Source organism: Pleurotus ostreatus (assembly GCF_014466165.1).
Source record: "Pleurotus ostreatus strain PC9 chromosome Unknown scaffold_1, whole genome shotgun sequence".
NCBI lineage: Eukaryota > Fungi > Basidiomycota > Agaricomycetes > Agaricales > Pleurotaceae > Pleurotus > Pleurotus ostreatus.
The window spans coordinates 3,453,113-3,468,741 of NW_023503156.1; the positions used below are offsets into that span (position 1 = coordinate 3,453,113).

Below are 15,629 nucleotides of genomic sequence, written 5' to 3' on the forward strand. Positions count from 1 at the left end.
TTCACGCTCCTCAATGCCAGCCCGAATCTGACACAAATACAGAACAAGGGGTATATGTTTCACTTGAGTGTCCCCATCCTGTTGGTGGGCCGTTCGTTATTTTGTGCATTTCTGGGGGTAGTCTGAAGACCGTTGTTTCTACTGTAGAATGCGAGTACTTACATTTGTTCCCCCAACAGATCTACATGTTGTCTTCGCACAGCATTCGATTCGAAGTCCAGCCTGTGGTACGCACGACTCGCCTTCCGTCAAGCAAAATTCTTCGTCCCTCATCCGCAATATCCCGCTCCCTCTCGTTGATGCTGCGAATGACCTGGTGGACAGCGATATCAAAGCCAATGTATACGCCAATATTGTTCTGAGGGCGCGCATAGTTTTGGTCGAAGGTGAGATACATCAGCGAACGCTGTCGTGGCTAATTATGTGGCCAGTTGGCCAAGGACACCCCAGCTCAACGAAGTTCCGTTAGGCTGTCTGGGATAGGATGGTATCATACTTGTGAAGAGAAGGCTGGTCATCTGACAGCAACTGTCCCAGCTTTAGCGGTTGCTAGCTCCAGTATGTAGAATGTTTATTTTCGCCGAGCCAGCTACTACTAGCGGCTACAACTTGGTCCCAGACTTCCTAGTTCCAGCGACTACGTGCAAGTATAGCTCAAATGTAGGCTCTGAACGGTTTGTTCGCCATATTTTTACCCTCACAGTCAGAATTCCCCTCGATGAAATCAAGCAAGCGACTAAATATGACCGTGACGGAGAGAGGGTTAGTACCATTTTGGCCGTCTTCTGACCGTCCTCTTTGCGTCCTCAGTCTACGTACGTAATTAAGATTAGATTCGAAGATAAGATAAGGCTTGCACCCAAAGAGTCTCGCCTCCTTGGTGGCTTATCTCCGTGGAGGTCTTGTCGATCGAAAATTATATGCTGCAGCAGTTCGCTCCCATTCGCGTCTGCACAATCGTTGGCCGCTTGACTAATCGAAACCCATTTGGAGCTGGGGCCGTCGTAGGGTAGGAGTAATCACAATCAGCCCAGTATTTATGTCCTGGTTTGCATACTTAGTTAATTGATTGATACGAAGTGCTACTGAACTTCCGAAGGATATTCTGATTCTGCTTGAGGAAAAATAGAATAGTTAAAATAAAAGCTGCGCTACGTGCATTCACTAGTGAATATCACGTTATTTTGCTGGGGTAGACGCCTGGCTGCTATCGTCCGAATCATCCCAACTGTCGAAGCCTGGAGACGAGGATGACTGTGATGATGGCGATCCCGAAGAAGGCGAAGAATAAGTGGGCGGATCACCGAGAGCTCCGGCAAGGCTAGAGTATGTGCTTATCGCGCCTGGAGGGATACGAGGCCAGGCGAAGCCGGCAGTGAACGCACCAGGATAGACATTTGGGACGGAGGAAAATATCGCCTCCTTCTCCTGGGGCCACGGCGAATCAACATCAGGGGTGGAGCTAGTTTGAGCGTGCCATGTTGAGTTATGTGTCAAGCGGCTAACAGACCGCCAAACGGCGCGACGTAGAGGAGGCAAACTTGGAGCTCTTGATGATTTGGTTTCTGGCGACACAGAGGTTCCATACGGGTGGTATCTTGAATAGGCGCGTGACGGAGCATTCCATTCCTGGAGAAACTTGCCGAGGGGAGTGACATACCCGTAGCCAGGAGTTGGGGCGATGATGGTTTGCGACCAGGTCGCCGACTTGGCTACACTACGATGACTTAGGCTCCCAGTTTCCGAGACAAGTCGCCTTTCGAAGGGGGTTGTCATCCGCTCAAGTCCAGTGAAGACAGAGCTCATTGAGTCGCCGAAATCTTCAGAAGGCTCATCGACAGAGAACTGTGTACTTGAAGTATCGCCCTCATCAAAGTCAAACGACAGATTGCCGAAGTTGAGTCCATTCCAATCGAACGAATCTACGTCGTCCTGTACGGGCTGGTCGTCCTTCGGAATGCTTGAACTAGGCGGCGCTGGCGGCATGATATAGTAGTTGTTGACGTTGACATTGAACTGGGTACACTGTATGGTGAGCGGTCCAGACGTTGCGGGGGTTGCCGAATAGATCATTGTTCGAGGATCTGTGAGCTTTGTAGGAGTGATGTGAACCTGGGTGAGAGATGCATTTGGGTACAACGGGGCGCCACGCCTTTATAGGTGCCCGTTTCCAGAGTATTGTCTTCCAATAGCGGTCAAGTGAACAAGGAAGGAGGTGCTTTGGCCGGGCGAGCCACCTAGGCGATGCGTCAAGGTCTCATTTAGAAAGATCGACTGCAAAGGCAAAAGCGGCGGTGGCATCGCGGATGACAAGGGCGGGTGGCGGGCGACGGAAATCATATATTGTAAGATCTATTGTACAGCGTAAGACATGTCGTGGCCACTGCAATCCGAGGGCAAAGCACAAAAGTCACGTGGCGCCAACTTATCCTCGATACACCCTGCTCAGCGCGCCCATTGACAAAGCGAGAATGAAGGCAAAGAGATAGAACACGCGGCCATCTTTATCATGCGAAGCGCCAGAGAGGAAGTTGCGGAGGGGCAAGAAAATGAGGCCGACGAAGAAATTGGCTATCCCTATTGAAAGGCAGGTCAATAGGAAGTGCCTTGAGCTGAAATGAAATTCGTACAGTTTAAAGAAAGACCAGTAGATGACAGAGCCGACACAGCCTGTGGCACAAGATGAGGGCTGAGCGTAGCGATGAAAACGGTTTACATACATAAAACGGCGAGACCTCTGGGATCATGACAAATGGAACTGGCCCTAAACCGATGGCGAAAGACCTATTGCAAGTTAGGATCCGACCATGGAGTCAAGCTAAGACACGTACATAACAAATGTGATGATCGCAATGCTAGACAACGCGACGTAGTTGGAGTCGAGACCGTAACCAACGGCTAGAAGGGAAACAATGGCGCCAACCGTGGATGCTGTGAGCAGGGGACGGCGCCCCATTTTCTGCTCGCAAACTTTAGGGGCTTGTGCATAGTTTATGAGCGGGCACATACCTCAATGAGGACGATGGGAGGAAACGTCATGAGGACATTCACGACAGTGATGCCAAGAGATATGTACGGCCCAAAGTCAGGTAAGGCCTTCGATAGGATGTCGTTGCTGTAGTACAGCACTATAGAAGGAAGTCATAAGCTCGCGAAACCCAACAATCTACTCGTTCGTACATACCAGCATTTATTCCAGAAACCTGCTGCGACATCATGGCGAGGCAGACGATCATTAGGGGCTGCCTGAGTTCAGGCTTCGCAAATAGCTGGGGGATAGTGACAACAGCCTCGCGGGGCTCGTGGCGTCTAGCTTCAACCTCGTCGTCTTCCACTTCATTGACTGATAGTAACGGGTCTTTGACGGAGCTGTCCGCGGTACCGCCTTCTTCATCAAATATCGTGGTACTTGGGCTTGAAGCATCGGTAACCTCAGCCCTCGCTATGTTAGATGCTGTTCCCCAGAGCCTTTGCGATATCGCGCGTTTCTGTTCGTGCAGGCCCTTTCCGCCAAGATAAGCAGGTGTCTCGCATGCAATGGCACTTGTGAGCAGTTGGAATATCGAAAGCGCGCATGATGCGAACAGAACTAGACGCCACGTTGTCGGGGTGGCAAGGTTGATCCCCAAAAGTTGGGTGATCATTATACCGAGAACAATGGAAAGTTGAGTCAAGACGCCGACGTTTCCGCTGATTGACGGAGGCGCTATTTCAGAGAGGTATATCGGACCCACGCAGAGGCCAATACCCGAGCCCATGCCTACCAGCAAGCTGCGATACTACCTGAGACACAGCAAAAGGGCAAGCAGAGAGAGGATTTGAGCTCACCGTCCAAATGCCATGATACCGACAGACCCTGCTACCGTCATGAAGGCCGTACCAAGCGCCGCGAGGAGCGCACTGGCCCTCGTCGCCCCCTTCCTTCCATACTTGTCAGTGACAAGATTCGCCACGACACTGCCAAGTAGGCCACCGATGGTAAACACGGCGGTTACGGCAGAGAAGGTGAAGTCGTCCATTGGTATGCATAATGGAAGTCGTGTGGCATCGGAGTCAAATGATTCCCGCTGTTTGCAAGTCAAGACCGCTTGGATTTGATTCAAAACGGAGATGTGGTAGCCATATTGAAAGGGAGTTACCAGCAGCCAGGCGCAAACCGTCCACCCGTAGGCGGTAAACGTTTTCATCGTGGTGAACGTCAGGCAACAGCAGCGGGCGCTTTCTGGTGCGTGTGCCAATCTATCTGTCACGTGATGGACGCGTTACATTTACACTTCCTAATTTGGTTACCCGCCCTTTTTTACCTTCGATGTCAATCAAGGACGCTCGACGCCTGGAACTGGGCGACGGTCATGGCAGTAAATGCTGTAAGCACACGGGAGACGTCTTGAAAGCGGTCTTCTGCTTCCATGCTGAACCCTCCATCAAGTGAAGCTGTCTGGTCAACATTTTAGTGAAGCACCCGTGACTTCCTCATGCTTCGATTCCAATTCTATTCCGTGGCTGCCTTCTCCTCTATTTGGCTAGAAGACGATCATAAGGTACACCTGGACCATGTGCATGGGCACCGACGCCACTTCTACACCTCCCTTTCTCACTGCACGCGACAAAACACTGCTCAGTACTGTGGCGACGATACGGGTAATTTTATTGACGGGTGTTTGTATGTTTACTTCCCAGATTGAGCGATGACATCCGTTTTTGGACCCAAATCTCTGGACGAACCCAAACTTTATTTATTCGCCCTTCTTCCCTTAACCTCTATCTTCATTTCAAGGTAACTTCGCTTCTCCACACACCGGCAGCCCTACCACGCCTTCGCCTCGGCTTCAATACCAGGAACCCTTTTGTGCTTCGAGCTGCACTGGTTAGGCCACCTCGCTCTTTTATCCCACTCTTTTTGGACGCTGTAGCTCGCCTTGTACGAAAGCTATTCCGAACGCCTACAATTATGCCCACATTGAAACGCCTCGCCATTTGGACTTTGCTTGCCGCTCAGACGGTCGTGCCCGCCTTGGCAGCATCAGCAGAAGAATGGGCTAAACGCTCTATATATCAGTACGCACCTGGCACATGATAAATGCACCTCCCCCATTGACCACTGCTTGCCCAGGATTATCACCGACCGTTTCGCTTTACCACCAGGTGCGGACCCAACTAAGTGCGACCCAGGAGGACATACTTGGTGCGGAGGAACGTGGAAAACGTACGCATTTTCATAATCTTATCAGCCGCATACATGTCATCATCTATACTCTTCCTCAGGATTCAGGAAAATTTGGATTACATTCAAGACGCCGGATTTACCGCCAGTGAGTTCTGACAATTTGCAAAGTCTCCAGATGTCAAATTGCCATGGCTTGTAGTATGGATCAGCCCAGTCAACCAGAACTATATCGGCCCAAAAACGCCTTACGGAGATCCGTACCACGGGTATTGGATTCAAGACAACTCGCAATTAAATGCTAGATTTGGGACGGCGGATGATCTAAAGGCGTTGTCGAAGGAACTGCACGCCAGGAAAATGTGAGTCGTTAATCTTGCTTCTCAGACATCTTCAGTCAATTCCGCCAGGTTCCTTATGGTTGACGTTGTCGTGAACAATGTCATGGCTACTTCTACCACCCCAGACTACTCAAAGTATATGTTCAAAGACAAAGTACGTCCACTTTCGTGAACAGATGACCAGACATTGAGGTGTTCTCCAGTCCATGTACCATGATTACTGCCCTATACAGTGGGGCAACCCTGACTCTGAGCAAACATGTTGGTTCGGAGACTCCAAGGTGCCGCTTCCGGACCTGGACACGAAGAATCCAACAGTTATTAGCACATATCATGCTTGGATCAGGGCACTCGTCGGGGAGTATGGTATTGATGGCCTGCGGATTGATGGTACGCCCACCGGCAACACTTCATTGCGACTGACTATTAATGGATCTTCCCCTAGCTGCGAAGTGAGGTCTTTGCCTCAGAAATGAAATTTGTAATTAATTTCGATCCCCTCTCAGGCACGTCAACAAGGATTTCTGGCCTGGATTTGTGGAAGCTGCAGGTGTCTTCTGTATCGGCGAAGTCTATGGTGGAATGGAGGTCGAGTGCGTATAACTCCTTCATCCCTATCACGTTTATGAACTCGGCCCCGCAGTGCTATTGCTCAATGGCAAGGCCCGGCCGCCCTTCCAAGTGTGTTGAATTATCCACTATACGCTGCACTCAAGGAAGCCTTCGTCATCCCTGGGAAGAGAAATACGACTGCCCTGGCCGAAGTCCTTCTTCAAGAACAGGAGAAGTTTGTGGTACGCACTTACGTCACGTGATTATGGCAGCCCCTCAAACCACACGCACATCTAGGATACCACCGTCCTCGGAAACTTCATGGAAAACCACGACGTGCCTAGATGGCATAACATGTCGGTGGATCCTCAGAGCATGTAGTAAGTCATGCGCTTCCGCGCGGCGTCCAAATGGGGGGCTAAATTGTCGCATTTAGTAACGCGATAGCCTTTATGTTCATGACGGATGGCATCCCCATTGTGTATGCCGGGCAAGAGCAGTACTTCAGTGGGAACTCTGATCCAGTGCGTCTATGCCCTTTACAAGAGGGTGGACATGTTGCTGAATGAATTTCGATCTTAGTGGAACCGAGAACCATTGTGGGTATCGGGCTACGCGAAGACACCCGCATACGAACTGATCGCACGTCTCAATATGGTGAGTGTCAATTATACTCAACAACCGTATCAGGCATGGGAAGCTGCGGGGAAGGTGCCCCGCAACCCCAAAGCTTGTAGTTGCAAATAATATGAGCTTCTCTTACATAGTGGCGTGATATAGGTGCGGAACTACTTGATCCACTCGACGGACTGGGTCACACAACCGACAAACGTCCTGACGGTCAGCGACAACGGCATTGGTGTGATGAAAGGCCCGGTGGTGTCAGTCTTGACTAATATCGGTTCGCCGGTAGGTTCGCAGATACTATCCACTTCACTCTCGCCTCATCATGCCCTGCGTTCAGCCTCGCAATGGCTCAAGCCTTGCTGTCCAGTCGCCTTATGAATCCAGCACGGCCCTTATTGAGTAAGTAGCATGATGCTCAATTTCCAATTTGTAGAGTTCTAACTCGTCCGGCAGTGTGATGAATTGTCGACAATTTGTCGTAGGCTCAGACGGATGGCTGGACGTCGAATATACAAAGGGTGGCGTAGCTACTATACTGGTACCAAGGGACCTTCTTTCTGGAGGGCCAATATGCCCGCCTTCCCCAAATTCTCAGAATGTGAAGGGTGGTCAGAAACAGGCCTCAAACGGGGTGAGGGCGGCGGCACTAGGAGATTGGGCTCTTGGTTTCATGGCGTTACTGGCTGGCGTCATGGTATGGTGATTATGGACTATGGATAGACATAAACTATATCTCATTCATTCATTTCTGGGCTAGTGTATACTTATGTACAGCGGATGGTAATAATACCGAATACGGAACATTAACAGTTCAACATGTACCAAATATTGATTTACGACAGGCTTCTAGTTTGAGCGGTAAATCACAGAACCTGAAGCCTCCTGAAGCTCCTGAATTTCACATTAGTGTCCATGTGACTGCCAGTCACTTTACATAACGGACTGCAACTACAACACACATCCAACTGTTTATGTGGCACATGGGTAAAGACAAAGAACAAAGCTCGGCGCATTGTATGCTCACTACAGTACTCACCGTCCAACATCTCCATCTCTTTGGCCATATCTACGTCCTTTCTTCCGATGAAGTGCCCTTCGGTTTCCTGGTCAGAGCTCAGAATGCTTGGGCCATCACTCGATGGACTATAAATGTCGGGATTTTCCCAGCTTTATGAAAACCTTTGCACTTTGCACTTTACCTCCCGATTCACCAAACAATCGACATGCACTATACTCGGGTGCTGTATGCTCATTGTAGCGCAGAAGCAAATGACTTCGAGGCGAACTTCGGGAACGATCATTCTCAGCCGCGGTCGATTCGTGGCAGAAATGGAATCTCGGACCAAGTAACACTCTCCGATGGCACAAATGGGTTCGTGGATATCAGAGCTCAGGCCCGCGCGAAAGACGAGGCTCGCCAACCCCGAGCTGGAGAAGTAAACGATGAAAACCAAATTGCCACGCGTCCCGAAGACAAGTGTCTCCCGAATCCCTCGTGTCGATATGGAAGAATAGCTGACCCCCAATGGCCTGTCCCGAAGGACCTTTCAAACGCGCGTATCCCAGAAGGAGGGACTTCTAACATAGTATTCTCGTCTGATTCCTTGGATGTCTACGTATTGTCCTGTCCTAGACGCCTGGGCCCTGAAATGAGGGTAATCGATGGTTGCACCACCCTTGTACTCAATGATCGTCAAGCCTGCAAACCGTTGAAGCTCCATGCACGCGCAGCTTTTGCCTTGCCCTCTCTCGACAACCTGGAGTCTCACTCCACTCCATCAGCGATCTCGAGCAGCAGCAGCCATTACGATTCTCGTTACTTTGGTAAACATCGTGGCCTCATTACACCGACGCCTGCGCACACTAGGGACGTGCGGCATGGTCAAGAAGCCGCGATATCTTCTGCGTACAATCCTACTTCCCCTCGCTCGATCGCAACATTTGATGAAGCCTCTTGGATCGATTTTCCAGAGCTTGCGGCCTTGGCGCGGCCTTTGCTGGGCAACCCCGAACTTGATACGATCATACAACTATTGGACGAGTCTCTGCATAATCATCCTAAAACGCCAGCTGCGAGATCAGTCCACGGAGCTCTTCCTGCCTCGCCGACCCTCGCGAGCGCACTACTCGATACTGCTGATGCTATTTGGTGGAATCATTTCTCGACATTGTGCAAAGGAGAGACGGACAACAGTCCCTACGAATCAGGAAGGGACCTTGCCATGTGCTTATTATTTTCCGATTACGATGGAGCCTCTTCCACACTCCATCCCGAGGTGACTTCTTTCTCTACCCCAAGCCCGCCGCGTTCGGTATACGAATAGATTCGTTGAAACGACCGACCAGAAACTGACTGGTCTGCTAAGTATCGCATTTAAACTGCCTAATAAATATTCTGTGGCTATTGTTTACGCTTGTGCTGTTCCTGGTTGGAAATCAAGCAGTGTAAACAAACCCCATTATGACGACGGCACCACATTGTCCATATTTTGAACCATACCAACACCATAGGCAGTTCATGATGTCCAACGAGCAGTCGAGTATATCAAGAACCGGAGGCACGATACTGGAAGAAATCAACCATGTCTCCAATGCCGCAAAGGAAGCTGTTCTCAGCGGAGGATGGTATTATCCCTTGTATGGAGTCGTGTACTTCATATCGCACCCCTCGCTTTACCGGTCTGTGGCGCCATTGATGTTGAAAAGTGCATTGGCATCGCTGGGAATCACCATTGGGATGTTTACATTCACTTATCTACCCCAAGTCGCGTTTTGTGCATTGTTTTCGGGACCTTTAGCTGTACGCTCCTCATTCGTTCCCGGGCAGTTGACACGGGCTTACACGGGCTTAGTTCGTAGCGGCTTTTGCCCTCGTTCTGAGCGAGAGTTCTGCGATCATTCTATTCGTGGCGAAAGCCTTTCTCCTGGGACCAGCGCAAGACAGATTATGTGTGTATCATTGAGGCCTCATATGGTCACATTACTGACGGCACCACTGTAATTCCCATCATCTTAGTCGATGCGGTGATGGTGCAGCAGGGTCACGCTGATGTTGTCCAACGAGGACGCGAAGTCAAGAGTAGCAACGGCGTCAAGACTTTGGGGAAAAGCATCACCAGGCCTTTGAGCCGCTTCAGCAAGGCAGGGATCATGCGATACATTATTTCATTGCCCTTGAACGCGCTACCATTCGTTGGCACTGCGCTGTTTTTGCTGTACAATGGTGAGATGGGTTCAACGCTTATGAAGTCTGATCATTAACTTAACTCCCTATCTCCGTTAAATAGGCAAGAAAGCGGGTCCGGGTTTTCACGCTCGGTACTTTCAGCTAAAGGGATGGACAGCGAGTCAGAAACAGCAGTTCATTCAGAGGGAACAAAATGCCTACACCGCGTGTGTACCATCCACAGCTCAACGTTCTGATGCAAGGACTGACTTCAGGAAAATTAGGTTTGGGGCAGTCTCCCTCGCGTTAGGTCTCATCCCGTTCGCAGGCCTTGCATTCGGGTTTACGTCCACGGTAGGAGCAGCACTTTGGGCCAGCACAATGGAAAGGCAGTCCGGAACCAGCGTAGATTCCGCAAATATCAAGCCGATAGACGAGCGGTCCGAAACAAGGGTAAACATATAGCGCTCAGTGTTCGCGGGGCGTTCTCCATTGTACCTCTACGTTCATAACCATTGGACGTTACACATCGTTGTTGATTTTCCTAGGCACAAACTCCAACGGTGTTAATGGAGGCTGTAAGTATGTATAAGTACGAAGTCTCCGGTATATCCGGGGTTCGGGGCTTGTGCGGGCCAATGTCCTGGAACTTGTGACATGTGCTTGCCTTTCATAGGCAGTCCAGTGCAAGTCCCCGTTTCTTGGCCACGATGTGGGGTGAATATTTCTATACCATGGCAGCACTTGTACGTCCGATCGCTGCTTGGACAAGTGTCATGAATGGCACGGTATGTAGATGAATTTTCCCGCTCCGCTACCATAGTGTCTTCAGATCTTACCAGCTTGCAATCAGAGCCTTCGCGTTATACATTTACCAATGTGTACTATATAGCACGGTGGTACGCTTCTGTGAGTTACAGCATCTTTTCGTCGTACTCAAAAGACTGGGTAGTGTCAGGAACCCTGCCAGCTAGGTGAGTTAACCATGACACTTTCTTTACAATGGCTGATCACTGTATATTGGCAGCAATCGATACGTAATGGACAACAACATGCCTAGTTGGTCCGATGGTCAATTATATTATGGTAAGTATCCATCGTGTGAGGAAAGACCGATCCCACTGAATGGCGCAGGCGATCCTAGTGGTTGGGAAAGCTCAAGGACTTCGATGCGCTATCAAAAGGAGGCTACGCATGCGCCACCAAATGACGGACCTGTCCCAGGACCCTCTGCTCATAATTACGGGGACGAAGCCCCATATAATCAAACTCAACCGTTCGTTAGTCCAACCCCAATCAATTATGCTGCTTCGACTTCTGTACAAACGTACATGCCAAATAGCAGCGGCTCCACCATGAATTTCTCGCCGCCATTTAACGGAAATTGCGACATGTCGGACGAAGACCTGTTGCTGTCCGCTATTGCAGGACAGCAGACCGGCTATTGGTCGGAAAATGAGCAACAGTCATCATCATCGTCGTTCCCCCCATCTTCGCTCCCTCCTTACATTGAATACCTGGGGTACCCATCCCAAGACTATTTCATGGGAGCGGTGACAGAAGAAGAAACGAATTCCAGTCCTCCTTACGACTCAGAATCGCCGTCGCATGATCTTATGCCCTTCTACGACACCAGCGGATCCCAAGAACCGGACTACATCTCGCCTGAAACTGCCGGTTCTGCATATAACTCGGCCTCGACCTCGAGGGCGGTTTCCCAACAGCAAGAAATATATAGCACGGTCCCGCTGGTGCCCACTTCGACGATAACTCGCTTCGAGCCTGTGGGCAGTGTACACGATCGTCCGAAGAAACAATGTTCCAAACTTCATCAATGTGATATCTGTCACAAGAGATTTCCCCGTCCCAGCAGCTTGAAGGTCCATATGCATGTCCACACGAAGTCCAAACGTGAGTGAAATTGCGTTATGTTTAGCTCTCGGTTGCTGTAAGATGCTGCCCATTTAGCCTTTCGGTGTTCTTTTTCAGGATGTGGTAAACGATTCACAGTCGCATCGAACGCGAAGCGTCATCTTAGAACGCATGGTGTGCTGCCGACACCTTCTGATGACCCTTCGCCCTACAACGTTGGCTTCACAGCACCTGTGGTCCTTTCACATCCTCATTCCATGGACTCAGCCGCGGCCAGACCATTGCAGCTATATTGGGTGAATAAGGGAGATGGCGATCCTGATGTCCCAAAGGGGGCTTGACAATGTACTCAGCGGCGAATTCTTTTTTTTCGAAGTTGCTTCCTTGTTTCGTAGTTTAACTCATATTGCATATTTTCCACGATACTCTAGTGTGTGACTTAGCAGTACGCGTGATTGTGACATAAGACAATCTCACTTCTCACCTCGATTTCTGGTTGCGAACGCCAACCACCCCAACGATGGCAGACACATCGCAGAAGAAGGAGCTTGAGGCCTTCTTCCATTTTTTATCGACGTTCGACCCATCTCAGGAAATCACACAAGCCTCAGACCTCTCCGATGGCTCTGTTCTATTCCACATGCTCTCAGCAGTGTCTGTCCACCCTGCGTTTTTGGAACTTCGAAGACAATGCTGATTGCTGAACGTGTAATCAGTGATACGAACTACTTTCCGGTACCAATCAGGTCTCCTGCGCAAGCGTCCGACAATTGGGTCGTCAGATTCACTGCGCTGAAGCGTTTGTACCGACTAATGACGCAGTATTTCGCGGACGTATTGCAGATGCCGACGAACAGTTTGGAGATACCAGATCTACAAGCTGTTGCGCAGGACCAAAATGTTATCCATACGTTGATAATGTGTCGACTGGCGATTGCTATTGGAGTACAATGCGAGCGGAATAAGGAATTCATCGAAAGGATCCAAGGGCTGAATGAGATAGACCAACACCACCTGATGAAGGCTATAGAACGGGTACGCTCTATTTCACGGCATCTCGTTTGGGTCTCCTGGATTTCACTCGTGCCTGCTCGAAGGTCATGGGCAACATTACGGACACTGGTTCGGGAAGGGATGCCTCAGAAGTTATGACAGAGTAAGTTCATTTATCAGACGGTGTGTCGAAATGCGTTTGACCCGTAGGGCAGAGATGATCATTATTATCGGATTCAGTCTGAGAAGAGCGTTATTCTATCCGAGAAAGAAACACTTGAAAAGGTTTACCAGTCACTACTAGAGGAACACAGAACGCTGCAGACCAACTTGGATGACGCCGTATCTGAGAAGGAGGAAGCTTTGGCACGGCTAAAGGAGGCCACTCGTGAAGTTGGACATACAAGGAATGACAAATCTGATGCTGCCTTGCGAGGGGAAGTTGATCGCTTGCGGATGGAACTGTAAGCATTGGGACTTCGCGTGATCTCCCTTTATTGCTGACTATGTGTCCTAGCCAGAAGAGCGAGGATAACTTAGCAATGGCGGAAGCAGAGTTGGATAAACAGACGAGCTTGGTCACAGACATGACAAAGAAGGTCGATGAACTCCAAATTCGTGCCAATGAAGCCGCGAAGTTGAAGGATAAGTTGGACGAGTAAACCCATCTTACGTTCCTTATTGGCAGTTACTTACTTCTTCAAACCAGGTACCGGCACGTTGCTGACAAGTTGCAAAAGAGCGAAAACGTCATGGAAAAATATAAGAAGAAACTCCAAGAGGGGGCGGACCTTCGACAACAACTGCGCGTTTGTGGTTGTTCGTTCGAGCATCATGGGCACTTTGTTGACATCGTTTTTCTTTAGAGCCTTGAGAAGCAGAACGCCGACTTGGTAGACAAGAACGCTTCACTTGAAGAGGAATATCGCAAAGTTGCCGCCTTCAAGCCTCTCATGGAATCTTATAAGAACCAGATCGCAGACCTTGAAACAAAGGGCTCCTCGCGCGCCCAAGAAATTGATCAACTCAAGTTCGAATTGGAAGAGTCCCGTACAAAGCTGCGACATACCATGGAGGAACGAGCTAAAGATTCAGAGACTCTTGAGTTATATCAAGAACGCGTTCGCGAACTCGAGCTCGCCTCTCAAAAGCCAATTTCGCAAAGCAGTGTGACCTCACCGATTGTACGCCAAACTACGAGCGAATACATCGAAGACGTACAGCCGTCGACCCCTAACCCTGATCTTGACGGAGATTACGACGTTGACCAAGGTCTAGGAGGAGAACTCGAAGATGCTGTCTCGGGGACGACGATGACGGACCTGAAGTTGCAGATCCGCAAGTTGAAGCGCGAGCTAGAGTCCGTTCGCAAGAATGAAGCCGATGCTAGCAGGTTACTGGTCCTTGAGAATTTACTGGAGGATGCGAACCGTATGAAGACTAGGTATGAAGGTGACTACCTTGCAGTCCATCGCGAGAAGTTAGTCCTTCAGCGAGATCTCGAGGAGATACGCAGCGGCAAGGCGATGGGTGATGGGTATGTATCCGCCGCTCTCGAACGGTATAGCCTAGATGAACATGTTTATTTTCATTTAGTGCTGAAGCCGCAATTGCCCTGCGACAACGACTAAACGAAACCGTCGACCAACTCGACACTTTGCGGAAAGAGCATGCAGAGCTAGAGGTCAAATTCGACACAATCAACAAGGAGTTGATCATCGCGAAATCTGACCGTGAGTCGTTCTCGTCTTTCCTGTCTGTTTGAGGCTGAGAGACGTTGTGTGCCCAGTGACACTGGTTAACAAGGACCAACTTGACATTCTTGCTACGTTGCGTGAATCCGTTAACGAAGATAAAGTTGACCTGGAAGCAGATGTGGAACGATTGTCGAAGCAGAACAAAGAGCTCCAGGAGAAGAATCGGATGCAGCTGGAGCAGGTCAATTCCCTTCTTCTGGAAAAGGTGAACCTGCAAAGCGAAGGTATAGGGCACAGAGAAATGATGCTTCAACGCGAACGTGCCATCGGGTATGATTCTACCTCTCAAAGGTTCGGGGGTATAACTATATAACTAACCACCCGTACCAGGGATCTTCGCGCTTCGTTGTCTGGCAAGGATATCCCTGAGGATATTAAGTCTAGACTTCTGGCGTTACACGAAGACAATGTTAGCTTGAAGGAGAGCCTGAAAACGGAGAAGTCGAAGTTGCAATCGGCTCGACAGGTTTGTCAAGAAAACATTACCAATCCCGGCTATGACACTGACCCACGCGTGCAGTTTATTAAATCGCAGGACAAACTTTTCAAAGAACAGCTCGCCGCAGGAGGAGGCCCACCCTCCGTACGCTGAGATGCTTGTTTGGACCTCTTCGGTATTGACATCCTGTGATAGGCATCATTCGAAGAGGCTCAGCGGAGCTATGAAACGCAACTGAAGGACCTCAAGGCTGAAGTCCAGCGGCATAAGGTCTCTCTCTCGCTACTTCATCCTTTCTTTCTGGTTTCGTACTTACAGATTACCCTTTTACAGCAACGATTAGTCGACGCCGCGAAACTTTACTCTCGGGAACAAATACTACTACTGGGGGCATACCATGAACTCGGCCAGCGGATTGCTCGGTCCCACCTGGGCACTACATCACAAGCAACCCCCCGGCCAGATTCATGGGCGTGGATGGGAAAAACTCGAGACAAGACCAGTCATTCGGTACGATCCCCCTCGCATAAATACGTTGCCTCTGCTAATTGACGTTCAACAGCTTTTGCAGAGGGTCATACAACGATGATATTCCACTTACATTTGTATTCATAATCGGAGGCATTTTAGTATTAGCATTCTTTAGAAATCAGATATACCCTTCAATGCATTTGTATTCATACATGGATTATTGGTCAACAAACTAATTGACTCTGCC

General features: G+C 49.7%; 6 protein-coding genes across 6 annotated transcripts; 4 read left to right on the top strand and 2 right to left on the bottom strand.

Moving 5' to 3' along the window:
* Window positions 1-1,179: 1,179 nt before the first annotated feature.
* On the bottom strand, window positions 1,180-2,073 carry PC9H_001269 (uncharacterized protein; the record flags this gene model as incomplete). The annotated part of the gene is made up of 1 exon (XM_036770919.1): window positions 1,180-2,073. One exon carries the CDS (start codon window positions 2,071-2,073, stop codon window positions 1,180-1,182), a length of 894 nt encoding a protein of 297 aa, XP_036636764.1.
* Window positions 2,074-2,425: 352 nt separating this feature from the next.
* Window positions 2,426-4,187, bottom strand: PC9H_001270 (uncharacterized protein; the record flags this gene model as incomplete). Its single annotated transcript, XM_036770920.1, has 8 exons — window positions 2,426-2,577; window positions 2,631-2,670; window positions 2,721-2,784; window positions 2,832-2,959; window positions 3,010-3,128; window positions 3,185-3,313; window positions 3,410-3,771; window positions 3,829-4,187. 8 exons carry the CDS (start codon window positions 4,185-4,187, stop codon window positions 2,426-2,428), a joined length of 1,353 nt encoding a protein of 450 aa, XP_036636765.1.
* A 764-nt stretch (window positions 4,188-4,951) lies between these two features.
* Window positions 4,952-7,387, top strand: PC9H_001271 (uncharacterized protein; the record flags this gene model as incomplete). The annotated part of the gene is made up of 15 exons (XM_036770921.1): window positions 4,952-5,058; window positions 5,114-5,206; window positions 5,266-5,312; window positions 5,367-5,526; window positions 5,575-5,659; window positions 5,709-5,895; window positions 5,951-5,957; window positions 6,012-6,098; window positions 6,149-6,299; window positions 6,355-6,437; window positions 6,494-6,581; window positions 6,640-6,714; window positions 6,838-6,966; window positions 7,022-7,083; window positions 7,138-7,387. 15 exons carry the CDS (start codon window positions 4,952-4,954, stop codon window positions 7,385-7,387), a joined length of 1,611 nt encoding a protein of 536 aa, XP_036636766.1.
* Window positions 7,388-7,907: 520 nt separating this feature from the next.
* On the top strand, window positions 7,908-9,008 carry PC9H_001272 (uncharacterized protein; the record flags this gene model as incomplete). Its single annotated transcript, XM_036770922.1, has 1 exon — window positions 7,908-9,008. The coding sequence occupies one exon, from the start codon at window positions 7,908-7,910 to the stop codon at window positions 9,006-9,008; it is 1,101 nt and encodes a 366-aa protein (XP_036636767.1).
* Window positions 9,009-9,205: 197 nt separating this feature from the next.
* PC9H_001273 (uncharacterized protein) lies at window positions 9,206-12,063 on the top strand (the record flags this gene model as incomplete). Its single annotated transcript, XM_036770923.1, has 10 exons — window positions 9,206-9,484; window positions 9,537-9,633; window positions 9,701-9,907; window positions 9,972-10,077; window positions 10,135-10,204; window positions 10,743-10,749; window positions 10,803-10,824; window positions 10,878-10,936; window positions 10,985-11,761; window positions 11,840-12,063. The coding sequence occupies 10 exons, from the start codon at window positions 9,206-9,208 to the stop codon at window positions 12,061-12,063; spliced, it is 1,848 nt and encodes a 615-aa protein (XP_036636768.1).
* Window positions 12,064-12,242: 179 nt separating this feature from the next.
* Window positions 12,243-15,500, top strand: PC9H_001274 (uncharacterized protein; the record flags this gene model as incomplete). Its single annotated transcript, XM_036770924.1, has 14 exons — window positions 12,243-12,376; window positions 12,439-12,757; window positions 12,820-12,878; window positions 12,931-13,179; window positions 13,233-13,373; window positions 13,425-13,524; window positions 13,582-14,252; window positions 14,312-14,448; window positions 14,505-14,742; window positions 14,803-14,938; window positions 14,993-15,055; window positions 15,107-15,181; window positions 15,245-15,421; window positions 15,474-15,500. 14 exons carry the CDS (start codon window positions 12,243-12,245, stop codon window positions 15,498-15,500), a joined length of 2,526 nt encoding a protein of 841 aa, XP_036636769.1.
* Window positions 15,501-15,629: the final 129 nt, after the last annotated feature.